Source organism: Drosophila sulfurigaster, chromosome 3 (genome assembly GCF_023558435.1).
Source record: "Drosophila sulfurigaster albostrigata strain 15112-1811.04 chromosome 3, ASM2355843v2, whole genome shotgun sequence".
In the NCBI taxonomy this organism is placed as follows: Eukaryota; Metazoa; Arthropoda; class Insecta; order Diptera; family Drosophilidae; genus Drosophila; species Drosophila sulfurigaster.
Window position 1 is genome coordinate 19,039,645 of NC_084883.1, and position 19,233 is coordinate 19,058,877.

A 19,233-nucleotide genomic window follows, 5' to 3' on the forward strand; every position below is an offset into this window, starting at 1 on the left:
AAAAACGGATTTCGAGGGTAAATTTATTAAAACGTTGCTTTTCATTTGTGTCCAAGCACACTTCGAAATCCAGGCGAAAAGTGAAGACAGCTTGAGCAGCACTTGCAAGAATGAAAAGGGGAACGAGATGGGCATGTGTAACTGAGACTGGGACAGGAACTTGGCTTTGATCTGCTTCTGTCGAGATTTTCGGCTTGCCCTCAAACGAAGTGCAGCCGAGCGACAATAAGCGCACCTGCGTACATCAAGACGACGAATGGACGATGCTGAAGCTGTAGCTCCAGCTCCAGCTCCAACTTCAGATTTGTCCTGTCTTGTCGTGCTCGATGGGCGTATAAGAAACGAGTGAGCGAATGAATGGGCGTTGTCACACTCAATGCTCACAGCTCACAGCTTCCACTAGTAGTAGCTCACAGCTCACAGCTTTATCTGTTCACAGCCGCTATCGTTGTCCTTTTTTTTGGGGGGCCAAATGCAGTGAGGCGTGGCACAAAACGATGAACACATTTGCGGGCGAACATCTCAGCCTGCATTGTAATCACTTTGACATTTATGCATATCAAGCAAAAGACGATACCGAAACCAAAAGGAAGAGGATTTTGAGGTGGACTCCCTCCTGGACTTGGACTGCTCAAACACTCATTCAAATGTGGCATTTTTAATGATGTCCAAATACATTCCAACTTCACTAAACATTTTACCATATCGGCTCTCAATTTCTTTGCTACTTGCTTGTATTTTTATGCTGGTCTGATTTTCATTTCATTTCATTTTAAATGCAAATGAAGTAAATGCGCATTCATAAGTATCTCTACGATTTGCGAAAAGAAATAAGAGTAAGTGAAACTTCAAAGCCCGCTTTGGGGGATTTATTAAATTCGAAAGCATTGCGTTTGCAATTTGTTTAGTCAGTGAAAGTTTTTAATAGCACAAAACACAGACAAAATAGCATTTTTTGCGTGTTTGAAAATTTCAATAAAATTAACTGCGATTCACTGGTCCATATTTTATCTACATTTACTTAGTCGTGTGCAAGTGCAAAGAAAGTTAAAGTGTTTTTCAATATGTAGTTTCAGAATAATTTGAAAAGGATTAGTTTAACTTTTCGACTGTAATTAGAATGTTGCGAAATCTCATCCAATTGATCAAAAATCGTAGACAATCCTTGAGGTTTCTTGAGTTTATTAATGCTTTAGTTCAACACATATCTTATTTTTATGCTGTTTAGGTTTTATTCAAAATGTGTTGCGGGTTTCTTACAGTCAATCACACTCGATTGTAGCTTTCTTTCTTTCTTTCCCACTAAACTAAAGAGAATCCTTTACACTTTTATACACATCTGCGGCTCTGTCATCAGTATCCATTATATTAAATTTCGTGAGTATTTCTTAAAGCCTTCAATTAAGTTCTTTGATATTTTTACTATAAACTTTATCAACTTCCATCTTCTAGCTATTTTCAAGACTCACTCCACAGACCATTCTAATGCTATGCCAGGCTCTGACACGAGCCGTGTCTAACACAATGAAAGGGCTCTTAAAAACAATGTAATGAAATAATTTCCATTGTTAAAATGATAACAATATATCAAGCAGACACTGCCTGCGACTTTGACTCCAATTCCAACCTTAAATGACATTAACAATGGCAGCAACAACAACAACGATGGGCTACAAACAATTTTGGTCGCGGCTGGCTTGACAGAATTGCGCGAAAGGCTGTAAAGGGTGGTAGGGGGAGTGTTTGCTGGTGTTTATGGGATTGGTGAGAAAAGCGAGGCGGAGAGAATGTGGACAGTGAAAGGCTTGTCTGCGTATGTCTGGAGCACATGTTGTAGCTGCCAAAAAAACCAATTTGTTATGCGCTGTACAATTTAACGGCTTCTGATTCGCCAAATTGCGCGAATGCATTTTGTGAAGTGCAGCAGCAAAAGCTGTAACACAATGTGAAACAGGACTAATTGCAGTATTCTCAATGCGAAACACGTGGCGAACTTCTTTTAACATTTTATTGCAAAAGTTTTGCACTTAGCTTTAGCTTGGCGTAAGCCAAGAGTTAAGCACAACGACCATTTGTATTGTGTTGGCCAGAAACTCATTTGGCCATGTTAATTCATTAATACAGCCTTGACCCAACCCAGCTTCCATTTCCATTTCCACATCCACTTCCAGTGTCTTAGCTTGCCCACGCTAATTGCCATTTTCAAAGCAAAAGAAGCTAAGCGAAAATGAAATGAAAGTTAAATTTTCTATATATTACGTTACGCGACCTCTCACCACACTTTTGTGGCCAGAGCAGCTTTAGAAAACTGATTCTCCAGCGCATTGCTTCCGCAATTAGGCTTGTTGTTTTGTGCTTTTTGAAAAATCGAACATACAGCACAGTGAACGAGAGGTAGAGATAGAGAGGAAGGGAGTGAGTACTACCCTAGTTTATTCAATGTGCCACTATAGATGTTATTTTCAGCCTTTGAAATGGGTTACAGTGGGTGAAAGTTAACTTAATATTAAATATTAAAGAATTAAAAAAGAATTTTAAAAAATATAATAGATTTTCTGTACTAACAATAATAACGATAGTGTTTATAAATCTTTAAAGTGTTATTGAATTTATTAAAGAAATTTTTAGTATAATTTAAGAATAATTGTTGCACTGTTTTGCCTCTTTTCATAATGGATACCGGGTATCTTAGAGTCGATCATACTGGACTTTTTTATTTGTTTCATTATGAAAGCTAAAATCTACTCATTCTACTCCACTGTGCGCTCGTTGATTTTGTGCTGATTTTAGCGCTTCTGTAATTGGAAAATCGCAGCGTATATAAAATGAAATCAATCAAGTGTGGCAATGTGCACTATTGCGGACTGTGCTTGGTTTTAGATACGACAACTAGGGTTGGCCTATGGCCATTGGTATGCTCAACGCCATTTTGTCTAGCTGTTGAAATTAAGAGAAAACCAAAGTTTTTTCTCTATTTTTTGTTTTGCTTCATTTCTTTATCTCTGGCTTCAGTTTATTTCTTTTTTTCTCCTCCTGTTGTTAGTTGCAACTGTTGGTAGATAGATAGATAGATAGATAGATAGATAGTTCGATGGTCAAGTGGGGGCAGTGTTGGCGTTAAATTAATTTGGTCGCTTTGTTCTCAACTGCCACATACTGGTGAGCAAGCACACAAAAGCCACACAGACACATTGAAGGTATTTTCTTTGGATTTTTGATGTGCTCTTATAAATATTAATGAACTGTTCGCTGAGGCAACATTTTTATTTTTTTCCAATTTACTTCGCATTGCTTCTTTTCCAGAGGTGTCGAACAATTTGAATCGCAATATGGCTCGATTAATTGGTGCATAAAGTTGTAATTAGAGGCGAAGCAACAGTAATTTATGCACCATTAGGAAGCATTAAAATATGCATTAGATACCTGACAATTTACGACTGAGAAAAAACTCCAAGCAAATGTATTTCTTTACAACTTTGGTGTTAAGTCTACGAATTTTTAATGCTGTCGCCGAGTGAGAACAGTTGGTAAAAACGACGAAAAATAAGCAGCTAAGAATTGTCTGCAAATTGAAAGCGAAATGTGAATTCATTTTAATAAAACATATGCGGCACTCCACATGGAAAAGCAGGCACCGCATTGCTTGCCAATAATTCTTGCACTATCTTAAGAGACCTCATGAAAGAAGTGCAGACAAAGCCGCAGTCGCATTCACAGTCACAGCCCCTGCGCCTGAGTTATGTGTGTGTGTAGAGGATATGCCACACCCACACACACACTCATGTGAACTCTTTCCCCAAGTGACACTGTGTGTGCTGGAGTGTGTCCGCAAAGTACACACAAAATTTGCCAAAATGTGCAAACGACACAGAACATTCGCTTCATGTTGCCTGCTTTTAGGCGTCGAGCATTGCCCAAGCGAACACATTTTGCGGCCAGCAACAATAAAATAAAATAACTTGACTGAAAATGCGACAAGAAAATTGTATTACAACAATGGAAAGCGATTGCGGCGAAAAGTACAATAAAATGTCGCTAAATTAGACATGAAAGCAACCGCAGAGCAGAGTAAGAGAGACAGAAAGATGCAGCCACAAGCATCAGAGTTGCATGGAAATGTTTTGTTCAAGTGTTTTTGTTACGAGTAGTTATAGCTATGATTAGAGCAACAAAAATAGCCCTTAAATGGGATACGTACAGACACATAACGCATACGATTAGCGTGTTTAAACAGCAACCACACTCGACAGCGACTGGAATTTCAATTCGAACAAAACTCAATTTTCAATTCAACTTAAAAGCAACAGATGAGCTCGCTGTTTGAGTCAAATTAAAACCAAAGTCACGTGCGTCCATTAAACAATATAGCAAAAAAATAATATGCAATAAGTGTGAGACAACGCATAAATGTTGTGCTTAATAGGCGCAACCTTCAACCCGTCTCGCTCAATCCTTAAAGACATTGCTGTCCACGAGCCCTTGAAATTATGCGATTATCTAGATATCAAGGCGAAAGAATAAAATCTACAGAAGCCGCTTAAAATGTTATCAAAGCTGCACGACAGTGCATCGGTCGAATGCTTTGTCTGGCGCCCTCGAAAGACATCTCACAAGGCGACAGGACAACAAGAAGACAGGTCGTGAGCCGAGGGGGAAGGATAGTCAAGCGACGACAGACGACAGGCGAAAGGCGAGAGCAACTTTACCCACTTTGTGTGAAATAATTGCTAGGAATTTTCACGCGTATTTCCCGTTCCGTTTCACTCCCCGGACTATCCCCAGTTGAGTTCGTCGTCTAGCTTGGGTGTGGAAACTCCAAAGATATTTTCAGCTCACCTGCGCGCAAAGCATTTCCACAGTTCGCTCGTTGCGATTTTAACAATTTTATTAAATTGAATTTATATCATTTACACGCTTGTCGACTTCAAGTCTTTCCTTCCTTGATGGCGCCACCTTCGTGATAGTCCTCCTGCTCCATCTGCCTCTGCCCTCTGCCTTCTGCTTATGTCGTGTCGTGTGCCATGTGCCTTTTAATTTCGCGCTTTCATTTTATGTGGCATTTCGTTGGCTTCCCGGCTCGGAAATACCCGTACTCTCATTATTTCTAGGCATGCGGCCCGCTTTGCCAATTTTTCTTTCATGATTATTGATGCGAGTGAAATTTAATTGGTCGGCTCGAGCCAAATGTATCTGACTGCCTCGTTGGCTGTCTGGCTGTACGTGATTGTCAGACAGACAGATAGAGGGAGGAAGGGAGGAAGAGGCAGTCTAGCTGGATGAGCGGATGTGGATGTGGCAGACCTTTGTACCTTTTGGCTGCCTGCTTATTAGATCATATTTTTGCCGGCAAACGAGTTGAGGCTGAGGGCGCTCTAAGTACACACTCGTGTTAGAGTACTTGAGCAGGCGTTTTGCCGGAATAGATTTGAATATTTTTGGGCATTGCAAAGTGCGCTAATAAGGAAGCAAAATTTAGATTTCAGCATAATAATTTGATACTTATATAAGCGAACTTGATGTATTCGGTTGGAGAAAGAAAACTTTAATACAAAGAAAATAACACACGCGTGTCTGCGCCGAATCAAATTTGTTTAAATAAAAAAAGTTTTCTTATTTCGCGTTAAGCGCAAGAAGGAGTAAGAAAAAACAACAACAGTAGTCAAACAAATAAGCAAAGGAAAACTTCGACGCCGATACAATTTTGTAAAATGTCGAAAACTGTGATTGCGTAGCAGCCAACGAAATTTTGCAATGTGAACTCAGAGCAAGAGAAAGAGAAAGAGAGAAAGGTATAAGTAGAGAAACCAACTTTGAACGAAATGTAAATACTTTGGCAGGCAAATATTATCACAGTTTCAAGAGATACAAAATAAACCAAGAAGGACAAGTGCTTAAAAGCAGTAAATGTAAAGATAGAACTGAGAGACTGAGAACAATCTGTGTATCAATACAATAATAATCAGTTTAATGTGTGTGTGTAGATGCATTTGAGATGGATTAAAGTGAAGCACTTGACAACGCCATGCATAATTAGGCAAGTAGAGGCGCATTAAAATTCATTGGCCAAAAATTGCGTATACGCCGCGTGACGGTCGACAAACTGCAATGTGATAAACTTGAAGTGTCTGCAATGACGATATCGAGTATAATGATCGTAATAATGATGATGACGATGACCACATGGCCGCATGGACAAGGACACAGCCATTTAAGGGGGCAACGACAACGGCAACGACAACGACAATGACTAGAACCAGAATGAGTCCAGCATGAACATCGATTACCATTTTGGAGAGCGAACGGGCTGCGGATGCGGCTTGGGCTTGGGCAGGCTGGACTGCTGCCATATTGCGGCTGTCAGTAGTAGCGCCGGGCCATATTAATCTGGTTAATGATGAAACTGAATCAGCGTTTTAAACGAGCCACTGCACAATGGAGTGCTGTGCTGTTCTGTGCTCTGCTGTCCTGCTGCTGTTGCTGCTGCTGCCCAGGACTTCGATGTCCTTTGCTGTCTCGTGTCGCATAGATGGTCGAGCCTGCAAATAAATTAGCTGTGGCTTTGCCTGTGCTCGGCCGTTGCCCATAAAGTTGACCGAATGTCTTTTTTTTACGCCTCCCATTCATTCTCTCGTTGACTGAACTTTAACGCAACTTTATTTGAGGCTGAAAGTCGAAGAGATTGCGCAGCTCTTGGCTGCATATTTAATGGCTTCATTGCTGCCCCTTTTTTTTTGGTGTAACCATAAACAAAATTTGTTAAATAGCTTATGGATATCATCGGCGAGATCTTAATTCTGATTTATGCTCATGCTGATGACAACGAGATATAATTTAGTTGCTGTATTTTTACAACATTTTAAATTCTGTGTGCATCTTTAAAAACAACACGCAACTTGTCAACTATTTGGCTAAATTGCTCGAAATGCGCCGAAAAATTGCTCAATTATTCTAACGAATTTAACGCATTTAATTGTGTAAATTTAGCCAGGCATGACATGAACGCCGTCTGGTCACCCTCCAAAATGGGCAGTTTACTCACTCACTCCTGATCTGGTTCAGAATCAGATTCAGATTCAGTTGCCGAACGATGTTGCGCTGGCCTGCTGGCTGGCTGGCTGGCTAACGGAACGTAACGTCATAATCACCCCGAAGCGCACGTAATTGGCCAATCAATTGTGTCATTGTTCGCATTTATAACGCGGCCTCCGCTTGGGCCAGCCGTGATTTATGCGCCTGTTGTGGGCGGATTGCAACAGCATGGATGTGTCTATGTGTATGTGCGAGTGTGTATGTGTAGTAGGCCTAACTGTGTGAAAAATAAAAATAAAAATGAAATAAGAATGCATGTCGCTTTAGATGCTTGTACAACACAGAAGTTTTTATGCAGTTGTGGGTTTGTTTCTTTCTTTCTTTCGACTGTAACTTTCAACAAATGCACAAAACGAATGACAACTTCCGTTTCCGCTGCGGTGAGAATGAGGGGCATGGGCAAAAGGGGGAAGCATCACTGCCTGCTGTCACAGCGAAAAATTACATGCCTTGCGCAAAAGTTTTGCCTCTTCATTATTCTAACATCAAGTCGAGCTGGAAGCGGCAAGTCGACACGAGTTGCGGCTTGCAATTTTTCTTCGGTTTCTCTTGACGCTGCACCCCGCACCCCTCTCTCTCTCTCTCCCCTTCTACTTTTCGCACAGTCAGACAAAAGAGTGTGAAACGAGGCAAAAAGTTCTTGGGACGCACATGCTGCCAGACTCAGTCTCAGTCTCATTCCCAGTCTTCGTCTCCAACTTCGACTCCAGTCAAAGTCTCAGGCTGACTGCCAAGGCGTGCCAAAAAATTATACGCTGCATTTTAATCACAATTCAAATTCTTCAGAATCATCGTCATTATTCCAACAGCCGTCGCGTGCGAATTGCGTCTCCTGCATGTGCAAAATGGAAAAATGCCACTTGAGCAAAACTTTTCCATTTCCCACTCTCGCTCCAAACCCACAAACGAATCCAATGTTGCTCTTGCTCCTCATTAACTTGGCGAGCTACAGTTGTTGGCAACAACAAATATAGAGTTTCTTTAGCTTTGCCATTGTCAGTATACCATTTTTTATACAGATCCACAGAGGATTACAAACACAGAGATCTAATTTTTAATTAAAGGTTTCCATTTTATACGATATTAAAAGTAGAAACATTAAATATAATACTCAAATTGAAATCAAACAAACTATAGATGTAAATTTATTTTAATCTATATATTTGAAGTAGTTCAATATACAAAAAATGTGCATAGGACTAACATAGCTTAGTATAATATATAAAAATATGATGTGGGCGAGACTTTCATAGATTGTTGCAGAACAAGTTTGTTCTTGATTTTTAACACTTCCGACCCCACAAATAAAAAAAGTAAATATTATTTTAGTATTTTGGTTTTTTATTTGGTATATTATTAATTAATAATACCGCACTGTTATTCCAGAACTAAATTATATTTCAGTATTTTGTTGGTATTTTATTTTGGTATATTTTCAATGAATAATACCGTACTATTACTATATGTAAAAATAGAACTAAATATAAATTTAGTATTTTTGCTATTTATATATACTGTTAATGAATAACATAACACCGCACTAATCATATAACTAAATATCATTTTTTGTTTTTTATTAATTTGGTATATTTTTAATGAAAAATACCACATTATTAGTATAACTATATACATAAAACTAACTTATGCTTACTTTCATATAAAGCTAAAAAATCGAGTCAATTAATATTACTTATACTACGAATACAAACCATATTCAATCCATTTTTTTCGGTAAACAATGAATTGCATCAATAGTAAAGCAATAAAGCCAGTTTTAACAATATTATTTCATTCACAATATTCCATGTGTAAAAGTTACGAATGAAATTGAGCAGACAATTGCGCGATTGTTCACGACTGGAGCAGCGCAAACATTTTTAATAGGCGTAAAATTACAACAGCAACATAAATGTGATGGAATACCATAAAATTTCAATTGGAACTGGGGATAAAAAGAAAAAACTGTTTTTTTTTTGTTGTGTTGCCACGATAATTACATGCTGCAATGTGAATTGCACTTGACCAATTTGATTCTTGAATTTGTATGATTTATTGAGGTGTGGCAAATGAGATTTTGTATAGTTTGACACATTGCCAATGCGATAAGCAGGGCCAATTCTCAAAAGTGGGAAAGGAAAAGTGGAAAATGAAACTGTCAAAAGTAAGCAAAATTCATTGACAGCTGCAATTGGAAAAAGTTTTAGTCCAGCCAAAGCAAAGGAAACCAAACCGAAACGAAAAGAAAGAAAAGTAAAAAAGCTGAGTGAGAGAGAGAGAGAGTGGGAGAGAAAGAGATGTGTTTCGATCGTATCGTGTGGCAATTAGCATTTTGTGGCAATTTCGCACAATAATTTAACGAGGCAGTCTGAACGGGGGACACAGCGGGACGAAGAAGCCACAAAAAAAGGAAGAGAGATGCCAGCAATTGTGTAAAAAGCAGGCAGGCGGCAGGCGGCAGGCAGCAAGACACGACGATGAGGAAAAAATTATTTGATTATCCTGCGGCCATGCGCTGTCACAATTTCGCAGACTGCCCGCCGAGCGTGGCCATGTCCTGTGTCCGTGTCCAGGTCCGTGTCTGCAGCTCTAGTCGCAAGTTGCACAGCAGCTCCTCCTCGTTGTAGCGGCAGCTACACGAAAACTGCCACATCAGCGAAAGTCTGTTAACTTCCGGTTTATGGTTGCAGCAGCTTATAGAGTCATTTCCGCTGCTTGCCCGTCTTGCCCATTCATTCGGCTCAGCCAACCAGCTGGCGGTGCCCGCAGACCATTCTATTAAATCATCATTTCATTTTGTGTTCACTTCTTCTTTTCGTTTTTTTTCCTGCTCGTTGCTAGCAAGGACCCAGGACAGAGAAGGACAGGGCAGTGCACTGCGCTTGCGGTAATTTTTTCCAAGTGCTTCCTTAGATTTATAATTAAGATTTGGTTAGCAGCAATAGCGGCTCTTTTTGAATTTATGTGCCAGCAAATGCCGTCTGACTGCCGTTGCCCCTGCCTCTACCGCTGATGCTGCGGCTACTGCAGCTGCCTCTTGAAAGGGGCAATTTATCATATTTCCAGCGAAGGTCCCCGCCACGTTGGCAACTGCGGCTGCAGTGAACAATCTGTTGGGCTAACTGTGAGGCGCTGCAATTTAATTACGCTGATAGATTTTTACCTGAAGAGGCTGCAGCACAACATTGCAGAAAACGTTATCTAAGTTTTTTTCAGGACTTGGGCTTCACAGCTTTATAAGAGGAGTGCTTTATAAGCACGACATGTTATACAGTAGATTCCGGTTATAGCGACTTTCAAGGGACCGACGATTTTACGTCGTTATACCCGGAAGACGCACTAACCGAAAGGAGCAAAACAAATTTTTGTTTTTTTTTATGGTTGTTCGTAATAGAGTCTTAAGATAAAATAAATTAATTTTTAAACAAAACAAAAAAAAAATTATAAATTTTATTTAATATCATCGTTTTTCCATAATAAATCGTATACTTGCATGTTTCTTAGCATAAGCTAAGGCGTCAGCTAAAACTAACAGAGAGTAGTGAGAATATAAGAACCTTCCTGTCGAACACAAGCAAGAGTGCCAATCACTGTTAAATACATACATTTCTAACAGAATCGTTTGATGCTTACATTTTTTTGCATTATTTCGCTGATTTTTTTTTTCGTCGCAATATCCGGTTGAATTCTGAAAAATTTCGTCGGTATAAGCGGTTAGTCGCTAAAAGCGGAGACGTTCTAAGCGGAGGCCCTTTCATATAAGTTTGTATGGGGACCAACCAAGCCATCGAGTTTTCGTAATAACCGGTCGGACACTATAAGCGGAGTCGTTATAACCGGATTCTACTGTATATGAATATGGTCAAAAATGTTTCATTGTTTCTTTTTTAAATAGTTTGATTATCATTTCCTATTATTTACGTGGCGGATCAGATCTTATTATTGGTTCAACTTAAAAGAAGATTCAACAAATACATACATGCATACTTCAAGTCATGTTTCTTTACTTCAAATTTTTAAATATGTTTTCATTAATTAAAAATGTTTTTTTTTTATATATATGTACTTACACTAATTCAAACAAAATTCAATGGTGTTAATAATAAAATGATCACTCAAATAGCTATGATGTACTTGAAATTATTTGTTAAAGTAAAAACGTTAACTTGATTCACTGCAAATCTTCTTTAACAATTCAGTGCCTGTTTTTTGCAAACTCTATATGCGGTTCAGGCTGCCAACTTATGTTTTTTAAATATACAAAATTTTATAGCTTTTTTGTGTTTTGCAACACTAAATTAATCGATAAGCATTTTCCATATTTTTAAAATAATAACTTACATTCTTTTGAAACAAAGTATAATTTCTGAAGTCTTTATAAATATTTATGTGTCTTGCGTAACTTTTATTCACTATGCTTTGTTTTCACAAATATGACAACTTATCTGTTAATTAAAATAAATTACCATTTAGTAGTATTTTTGGTGGCTTGCAACACCAAATTAATCGATAAGCATTTTCGATGTTTTCAAACTGATAACTGGTTGATAACTAAACTGATATTCTCTAGTCAGAAATATAGTACTATTTACCATTCCACACTTTTAATTGTATTACAATATTAAATTTTTATAGAGTATTTACTATTTAATCCAACAATGATATAACTTAATGAACTATTTTAAGGTCACGAATAATAGCAATATAATTATTTTACTTGATTTGCTGATTGTTGACAAAATTCACTCGTAATTCAGCGTTCAGTGTAAACAAGTTATGCGTCGGATTGTGACCGTATTACTAATTACAATAATGCTGTTCAATAATATACCAAGAGGCACCAGCCGTAGAGTGAGATTCATGAACCAAACATATAATTTAAATTTAGTTTAAATGAATTCTTTCGCAGGCTTTCAATACGTTACACTTTCGTAAAGTTTCAACCGACTTTGGACGCAAATATGCCTCGAATTATGCAGCGCGTATTAGCGAAGATAACAAGGCCATAAACATGACACTTGATTTGATAAGAGATTTAACTGTGGATCTCTGGCTTAAAGTGAATATTACACAGCGAGAAACAAAGAATCGTTACAAAAATATCTTTGCATATAATATGAACTTGTGCCAACTGATTGGCAAAGCTAAAGGCATAAATGTGTTTACAATTTGGTTGCAGAACATTTATAGATACACCAACATGCCCATGAGTTGCCCCATAGAAGAGGTGAGTCACAAAGTATTTAATTAGAATAATTCCTAATAGTATTCTCGTTTTGAAAGGGTCAATATTACTGGAGGGATCTGAGACCAGATAAGGATAGCATACCGGCTTTCATACTCACAGGACACTTTCGGATTGATGCGTTGTTCTACATGAAGGATTGGGACAACGATATGCTGACCAATACCACAATGTTTGTGTATATTAAAATGAAGTAAATGCTGATAAATGTTCAATTTGTCGCACATTAGATATTGAATGATTCAGAGAGCCCACAAATGTATCTATTTGATCGCCAACACAATTTTTCACTTCCAATTGAGAAAACCGTGGCACGTGCACTTCACATAAATAAATTAATGAGCTTCAAACCTGGCCATGGTTGAATTTGTTGCGCACGCGACGCACGCTCGTTACTCGGGACTGGGGATTGGGGATATTGACAAGAGTGCAGCATAAAAAACGTGGGACACGGACGAGTTGGACGGACAAGGACATGGACATGAACGTGGACACGCAACGGCGGACAAGTGCAGCTGTTCAGCTGTTGGCTGCGATTTATGCGAGTGGCAAACTAAGCGCAAAATAATTTAAACACTGACAATAACAGTTGGCCAAAGTATTTCCCTCGACAACTCGACAAGTTTGTCCGGCTCCCCTCTTCCCAATCTCCACCCCATCACCCCGTCATCACACTCGACACGTTCGCACGCGCTGCAAAGTATGCAACGTCTTCTCAGTGTTTTCTTCTAGTCTTTTTCTTTTCATCTCCTTTTCCTATTGCTATCATTGCACTTCCGCTGAAATCAAGGCAAAACCAAAGCGCAATTTCTTGTATTTTGTCGCCATCGACGAGCACAGTAGCACAGTGGACGGGGGAAGGGAATGAGGGGGGAAGACATGGAGCAGAGAGTCATTGAAAACAAACGCAGTGCATTACGGCGTTTTCGGGGGCGTCTCTTTGAGAGACAATACAACGTAATGCGGGGGGCGTGAGCGTCGTGTACTCAAGGAAATTGCCATCATTATAGTTGTCGTGCTTTGCGTTAAATAACGTTTAACGTTTGTTTGCCGTGAAATTGATTTACAATGGGAAAAGCAAGTGCTTTGGTTTCGCGCAAGTCAAACAACTTTGAAATATCTTTCTGTCAAGAATGGGCTGATTAACTTTTGCTTAAATTTTGAGTAACTCATAAATTTACCTAAATGTTAATATTAAAGTCATACATCCTAAATTATTTATATATTTTATTTTGTCGAATTGAAATACTCTCAAACAGTTTCGAAATTCGGTCAAGAATGGGCTGATTAGCCTTAGCTCAAATTCTGAGGAAATCATTAATTTACCTTAATTTACTAAATTTTCTTTGATAATAGCTTTTAAAGCTCCCAATATTAAATTTCTTTTGAAATAGTCAAAAATGCTTTTCTGTCAAGAATGAGGTGATAAACTTTTGCTTACATTTCGTGGAAATCATAAGTCTACTTAAATTTTAATATTGAAGTCTGGATGTACGATTTTTCTCCAATAATTTTTGCGTAGTAACCAAAATGAAATTTCTCTTGACGAATTGACAACTTTGATATACATTTTGTCAAGAATGGGATTTTTAACTTTAGCTTAATTTTTAATTTAAATCATAAATTAACCTTAATTTTAGTGTTGAAGTCTGGAACTACGACTTTGTAGGAGCCAATATTACATTTCTTTTGAAGAATCAAAATACTCTCAAACTGTTTTGAGATACATTTTTATCAAGAAAAGGCTGATTAACTTTTGACAAATGTTGAAGAAATTGTAAATTTAACTATAGTAAATTTAAACATTGAAGTCGTACATCCATGTATATATGTACATGTACGTAAACTCTGACATGGAAGTCGTACATCTCAAATACTTTGTATTGCCCAATATTGAATTGCCTTATTGGCGAATTGAATTACTCGTAAATTCCACATAAATCAAATTTTGATTCCATATCCGAGCATGGGCCAATTAAATGGCTCGGTAGGCATTGAACTAATTAAACAAAGCTTACCTGTCTTTCAGTCATTAGCACAAGTCAAGCGGGCAGCTCAAATGGCTTCAGGCGCTGCCAGGCGCAGGACTTGAGAGACTATAATTATACCAGCGGGAATCGAGGCAAATTGGCGAGCCCAGACAACCACATGCACACGCATAGCCTGGAGCAAAATCATTGGGAAAAATGTGTGAAAATTATGCCAGGACCTCCCGGGACGAGCAAAACAGGTGGAGGGCGGCAATTAGGAAGCGATAACGATAAAGAGCATACACAGACACAGCTGAGACACAAGTTGGAGGGCGGCAGACGGAAGTCGGCAGGCAGCAGTCGGAAGCAGAGACGACGACAGGTCAAATGCAGTTAAAGAAAGCGTCATTTGCTGCATGCGACAGCTGCCTTGCGTTAAAGGACATCGATGAGGATGCGACGACGATGAAGATGAAGATGATGATGATGACATCGAGGACATTGTAGCTAAATTGAATGTTCCATTTTCGATTTCATTGTACGCTTTTTCTCTCTTGACTGCAGCGCAGAATGTGCGCCATCGATAATCAACAGCATGCCACATGTTGCAAGCCATGTACAGGATATTATTATATCTCAAGAAGCTGCAAGCTTCATCCGTTTGCTCTGCCCTCTGCCCGAGTACGGCATAATATAAAATGTGCGCTATAATGAATATGTTGCACACTTGAAGGAAATGTCAACATCATCGCATCGATTATGCTTGAGCCGTTCGCTGATATGAACCTTTATTAAGTTTACAAAAGGTGAAGCAGAAGAAGTTGTTATTATTCTTCACCTGCTGTCTCAGTTTGATATAAGCGATTCCATTACAATAGAGAGCACACGGTCTTCGGTCTTGGTCTTATATTTGCCATAGAAGAAGTTGACGCGACTGCGATACTCCCCCGGGTAGAGAAACTGATGCATCATCGACGATCCCATGCGCCAGTTGTGCAGATAGTAATGACCCACCTCAACTGGACAGTTGGCCATGAAGTTGCCGTGGCTGGCCATGCTCTTGAACCAGCTCTTGAGCAGACCATCCTTCACAGTACTGACCATGGCACAGACATCGACGTGGCGACTAAAGATCGACTGATAGCTCTTGGCATTGGCCATGCGCAGCTGATAGTCGATGTGCACCTTGAAGCCACGCAGAATGGGCTTCAGCAATACCATGTCCATGCTTATGGATTTATTCACAATTGTGATAGAAAAACTCGTAAAGTAAGCCGGATTAAAAGTGTAGTTGCTGCCCACAAAGTCAACGCGTCGTTCCTGAAATGTATCTCATGGATTATGAATTCTTTGTTAAGACTCAAACAAACTTACTCCTTTACTAGGATTTATTCCAATTAATAGCAAAGTGAGAATAAATATAGCAAAAATCGAAACACTACGCAACTGCAACATTTTCACGCTTTAAGTGTCAAAATTAGAATGATCTCAGCTTGCCCAAATATGGTAATTTAGCTGAGCTCATTAATAACAAATCAATCCCACACACGTGGTTTGAGTCATAGTAATAATCATTTATTTCACTAAACTATACATTTGGTCAATCATTTATGGTGGCATCGGCACTACAGCTCATTATGAAGACCTCGTCTTTGGCCCTGTACCTGCCATAGAAATTGTAGGTCTCCAAGCGATACGCCCCAGTCGTTATGAATGGTGGCAGCAGATTATTGCCAAATTGCCAGTTGCGTATATAGTAATGGCTTGCATTTAACGGGCATTGTCGCAGAAAGTTGCCGTATTTGAGCAGATTACTATACCACTTCTTGAAGAGATTATTCTTGTAGACATTCACAATGTTGCACACATCAACTGTGGTGGAGAAAATACTCTGAAAACTCTTCGCATTGCTCACTCGCAATTGAAAGTCCAGACGAGCTCGCCAGCCCTTGAGCAGGGGTTTCTTCAGATACATGTCCAGAAAGACTTTGCCACTTTTGATTTGAAATGTAAAGTTGGTGAAGTAATCGCGATTAAAGTTACTCTCGCCTACTGTCATCACAATGCTTCGTTTCTGAATAACCGCAAACCGAACATTTGAAAGTCATTCAGCATTTTCATTTAAAGATAACTTACTGACTTCACTTTGTTGCCGGAGATGATCAGCAAAAAAACACAGAGCTGTAGTAAGCTCCACATTGAATCTCCCTTAAATAACTAACCTTAAAGTCTACGATGCGCTTGTTGATATATTCATAAATCATATTTTTATACAGCCAGACCGATTACATTAATCAAATATCGCATTCGGGCCTGACGATCATCTATCTAAATACGCAATTGAAAATGGTTTGTTTTTGTTATATTTATTCGCACAGTGTTCGATAAATTGGATTCAGTTAAAAATAAAATAAATTAAATATATCAAGTTATTAGAAATCGATCCAGTCTGATTTTATTTCTTATATAGCTATTTTAAGACTACAGTCTAGTTTTATTATCTTTCCTTAGTTGTGCAGTATGGCTTCCAAGGTGCATTCTAACAGAGGATTTTCGGATTTTCTTCTGTACTTTCCGTAGTAAAAACTGCCGCCAACGCGATAGTCACCCAAGTACAAAAATGAGGGCACAATATCACCATTAAATGTCCAGCCCTTTAAATAGTAATATCCGGGTTGAATGGGACAACTTCGGGCAAAGTTTCCCACCTTAAGCATGCTTAAAAACAAACGACGATAAAGTGTTTGCTGATTACCCTTGAGCATATTACAATAGTTCAGATCGTGCTGAAATAAGCTCTGGTACGTCTTGGATTTTGAGACACGAAATTCAAAGCTGAGATGTGCTTTTAGACCCATGACAAGTTGTCTCTCAAGAATCATATCCATTTGCAGTTGGTCATTGTTAACAAGCAGTGTAAAGTTGGAAAAGAATTCACGATTGTATCTGCAGTCTCCGTTCTTGAATATCATTTTATTTGCCTGTTAAAAAGAAATTAAAATTGATAAATGCATTTTTTAAGAAGCGAGGACATACCAAAATATCTGCTGCCAAATATAATATAACAAATGTTACCATTAGTTTGAGGTTGTTTGAAAACATTTGTGATGCTATTGGCGTCAACTTTTGAAGCAAATAATTTTAACAGTTTATCCTATTTTTCTAATATTCTAATTCAATTCAGTTGAATTATCTTTCGCGCTCAACGATGCGTTATGATAATTATTTTACAATTACGTTATTTTTAGGTTGTTTACAGTCTAATTGACCATTTAAAAAGTTCTGTAACATTAATAATTTGATGGAAATTATAAAAATGTAGTTAAAATTTGATAGATATCAATTCAGATACTCAAATTAGAAGTATTTATATTTTTGCGTTGTACTTTTAAACCTAACTTAATTGGTTTTTAACAATGCAAATATAGTTAGATCTAAAACAAAATCCTCATGTTTCGATTTGAGTTTGCCGAAGAAGAAGTGACCCTTCACACGGTAATCTCCAGCATACAAATAGTGAGGTACCAATTCTCCATCCAACTTCCAATTGCGTAGAAAATATTGACCCACAACAACTGGGCAATTGTACATGAAATTACCATGTTCTAGCATTGATTGAAACCAGGACTTAAATATATTGTTTTTCACTGCAGATACAACTCCGCAAGTATCAATGATGTGTGAGAAGACACTTTGATAATGCTTTGTTTTGCCCAGACTGATCGAGAAGTCGAGATGAACCTTAAAGCCACGTGTAAAGGGCTTTATGGTGGTCATTTCCAGGTTGAGCGTGTTGTTGATGATGTCAATGGTAAAGTTTTGAAAGTACTTGGGACTGAACTTACTTTCGCCAGATTGTATCAGTAGGCTGGACTTTTTTTTTGAGAATTAATATTTAAATAAGAATTTAACTGTAAATAATACTCACTGCTTCCGTTAGTGCCAGATTAGAGATGCAAAGCAGTGCTGCGATTTCCAGGCAGAACATTGACTTACAAATTATGAACAGTTTCATCTCGATGATTGTACTCAAGTGAACTTTACTGTAATAGTGGTGGATGATCGAGCTAGCGGGATGAACGAGATACTTGCAACTAATCGATTTTTAATTGATGTTCACAATAATATTTATGTGGTACTTATGTTATTTGTATATAAAGAGTAATTAAAACTTAATCCTTTTTGGGTGTCCAGTCAAATATGTGGGTCTCTATAAATATCTTCTTATCCATACGGAAATGAAAGAAACACTTTTGAATGAGCGAGAACGCCTTCTTACTAGGGGTCTTAGTTGCTTGGGTTGACAATCTGGTATATTTTGCACTTTATGTAGTAGAATGTAGTACTGTATCACACATACATAAAAAACCATTGGTATATTTTTAGTATTTTTACGGTATGTCAATTTAATGTACTTTAAAATTAATACCGCACGATTTTGCTCTTTTAAAAATGACTTGCGGATATCTCGCATTTGCAGTTTATTCTCATCTTAGTTTTTATTTAATTTTTCTCAAAATATGTAATATAAATACATATGTAATACAATATTCTATACAATTATGTTATATAAGAAATATTGAAACTATGTTTTATTTCGTGGTAGTTTTTTGCCCTATTCATTTATCTTGAAATATTGTATTATATCATCGCTTACTTAATATCCATGTCGAAAGCGCAAGCAATTAGCGTTTCTTGAATTTTGTTCTTATTCTTTATGTGAAGTATTTTGATAACCATGCGATATGAACCAATGAAGAAGATCGATGGAAGTTTGAGTTCACTACTCTTGTAATCTCTTAGATAATAATGATTTTCTAGAATGGGACACTTAGCTGCAAAATTGCCATATTTCCTGAGCGATGACATCCACTCCTTGAATATGTTAATCTTAAGACTGCCCAGAATGTGGCACATGTCAAGTGAATAATT

At 38.1% G+C, this 19,233-nt stretch overlaps 5 protein-coding genes across 5 annotated transcripts; 1 reads left to right on the forward strand and 4 right to left on the reverse strand.

Annotated features, from left to right (window-relative positions):
* Nucleotides 1–11,654: 11,654 nt before the first annotated feature.
* LOC133843260 (uncharacterized) lies at nucleotides 11,655–12,689 on the forward strand. The gene is made up of 3 exons (XM_062276718.1): nucleotides 11,655–11,937; nucleotides 11,996–12,313; nucleotides 12,370–12,689. Exons 1-3 carry the CDS (start codon nucleotides 11,863–11,865, stop codon nucleotides 12,526–12,528), a joined length of 552 nt encoding a protein of 183 aa, XP_062132702.1. The 5' UTR covers nucleotides 11,655–11,862; the 3' UTR covers nucleotides 12,529–12,689.
* A 2,377-nt stretch (nucleotides 12,690–15,066) lies between these two features.
* On the reverse strand, nucleotides 15,067–15,664 carry LOC133845420 (uncharacterized). Its single transcript, XM_062279876.1, has one exon. It carries the CDS (start codon nucleotides 15,526–15,528, stop codon nucleotides 15,148–15,150), a length of 381 nt encoding a protein of 126 aa, XP_062135860.1. The 5' UTR covers nucleotides 15,529–15,664; the 3' UTR covers nucleotides 15,067–15,147.
* Nucleotides 15,665–15,901: 237 nt separating this feature from the next.
* LOC133845958 (uncharacterized) lies at nucleotides 15,902–16,360 on the reverse strand. The gene has a single exon (XM_062280643.1). The coding sequence runs from the start codon at nucleotides 16,358–16,360 to the stop codon at nucleotides 15,902–15,904; it is 459 nt and encodes a 152-aa protein (XP_062136627.1).
* Nucleotides 16,361–16,808: 448 nt separating this feature from the next.
* Nucleotides 16,809–17,348, reverse strand: LOC133845966 (uncharacterized). The gene has a single exon (XM_062280654.1). The coding sequence runs from the start codon at nucleotides 17,271–17,273 to the stop codon at nucleotides 16,809–16,811; it is 465 nt and encodes a 154-aa protein (XP_062136638.1). The 5' UTR covers nucleotides 17,274–17,348.
* A 336-nt stretch (nucleotides 17,349–17,684) lies between these two features.
* LOC133845976 (uncharacterized) lies at nucleotides 17,685–18,289 on the reverse strand. Its single transcript, XM_062280675.1, has 2 exons — nucleotides 18,230–18,289; nucleotides 17,685–18,174 (listed from the first exon to the last, which is right to left on the reverse strand). Exons 1-2 carry the CDS (start codon nucleotides 18,287–18,289, stop codon nucleotides 17,701–17,703), a joined length of 534 nt encoding a protein of 177 aa, XP_062136659.1. The 3' UTR covers nucleotides 17,685–17,700.
* Nucleotides 18,290–19,233: the final 944 nt, after the last annotated feature.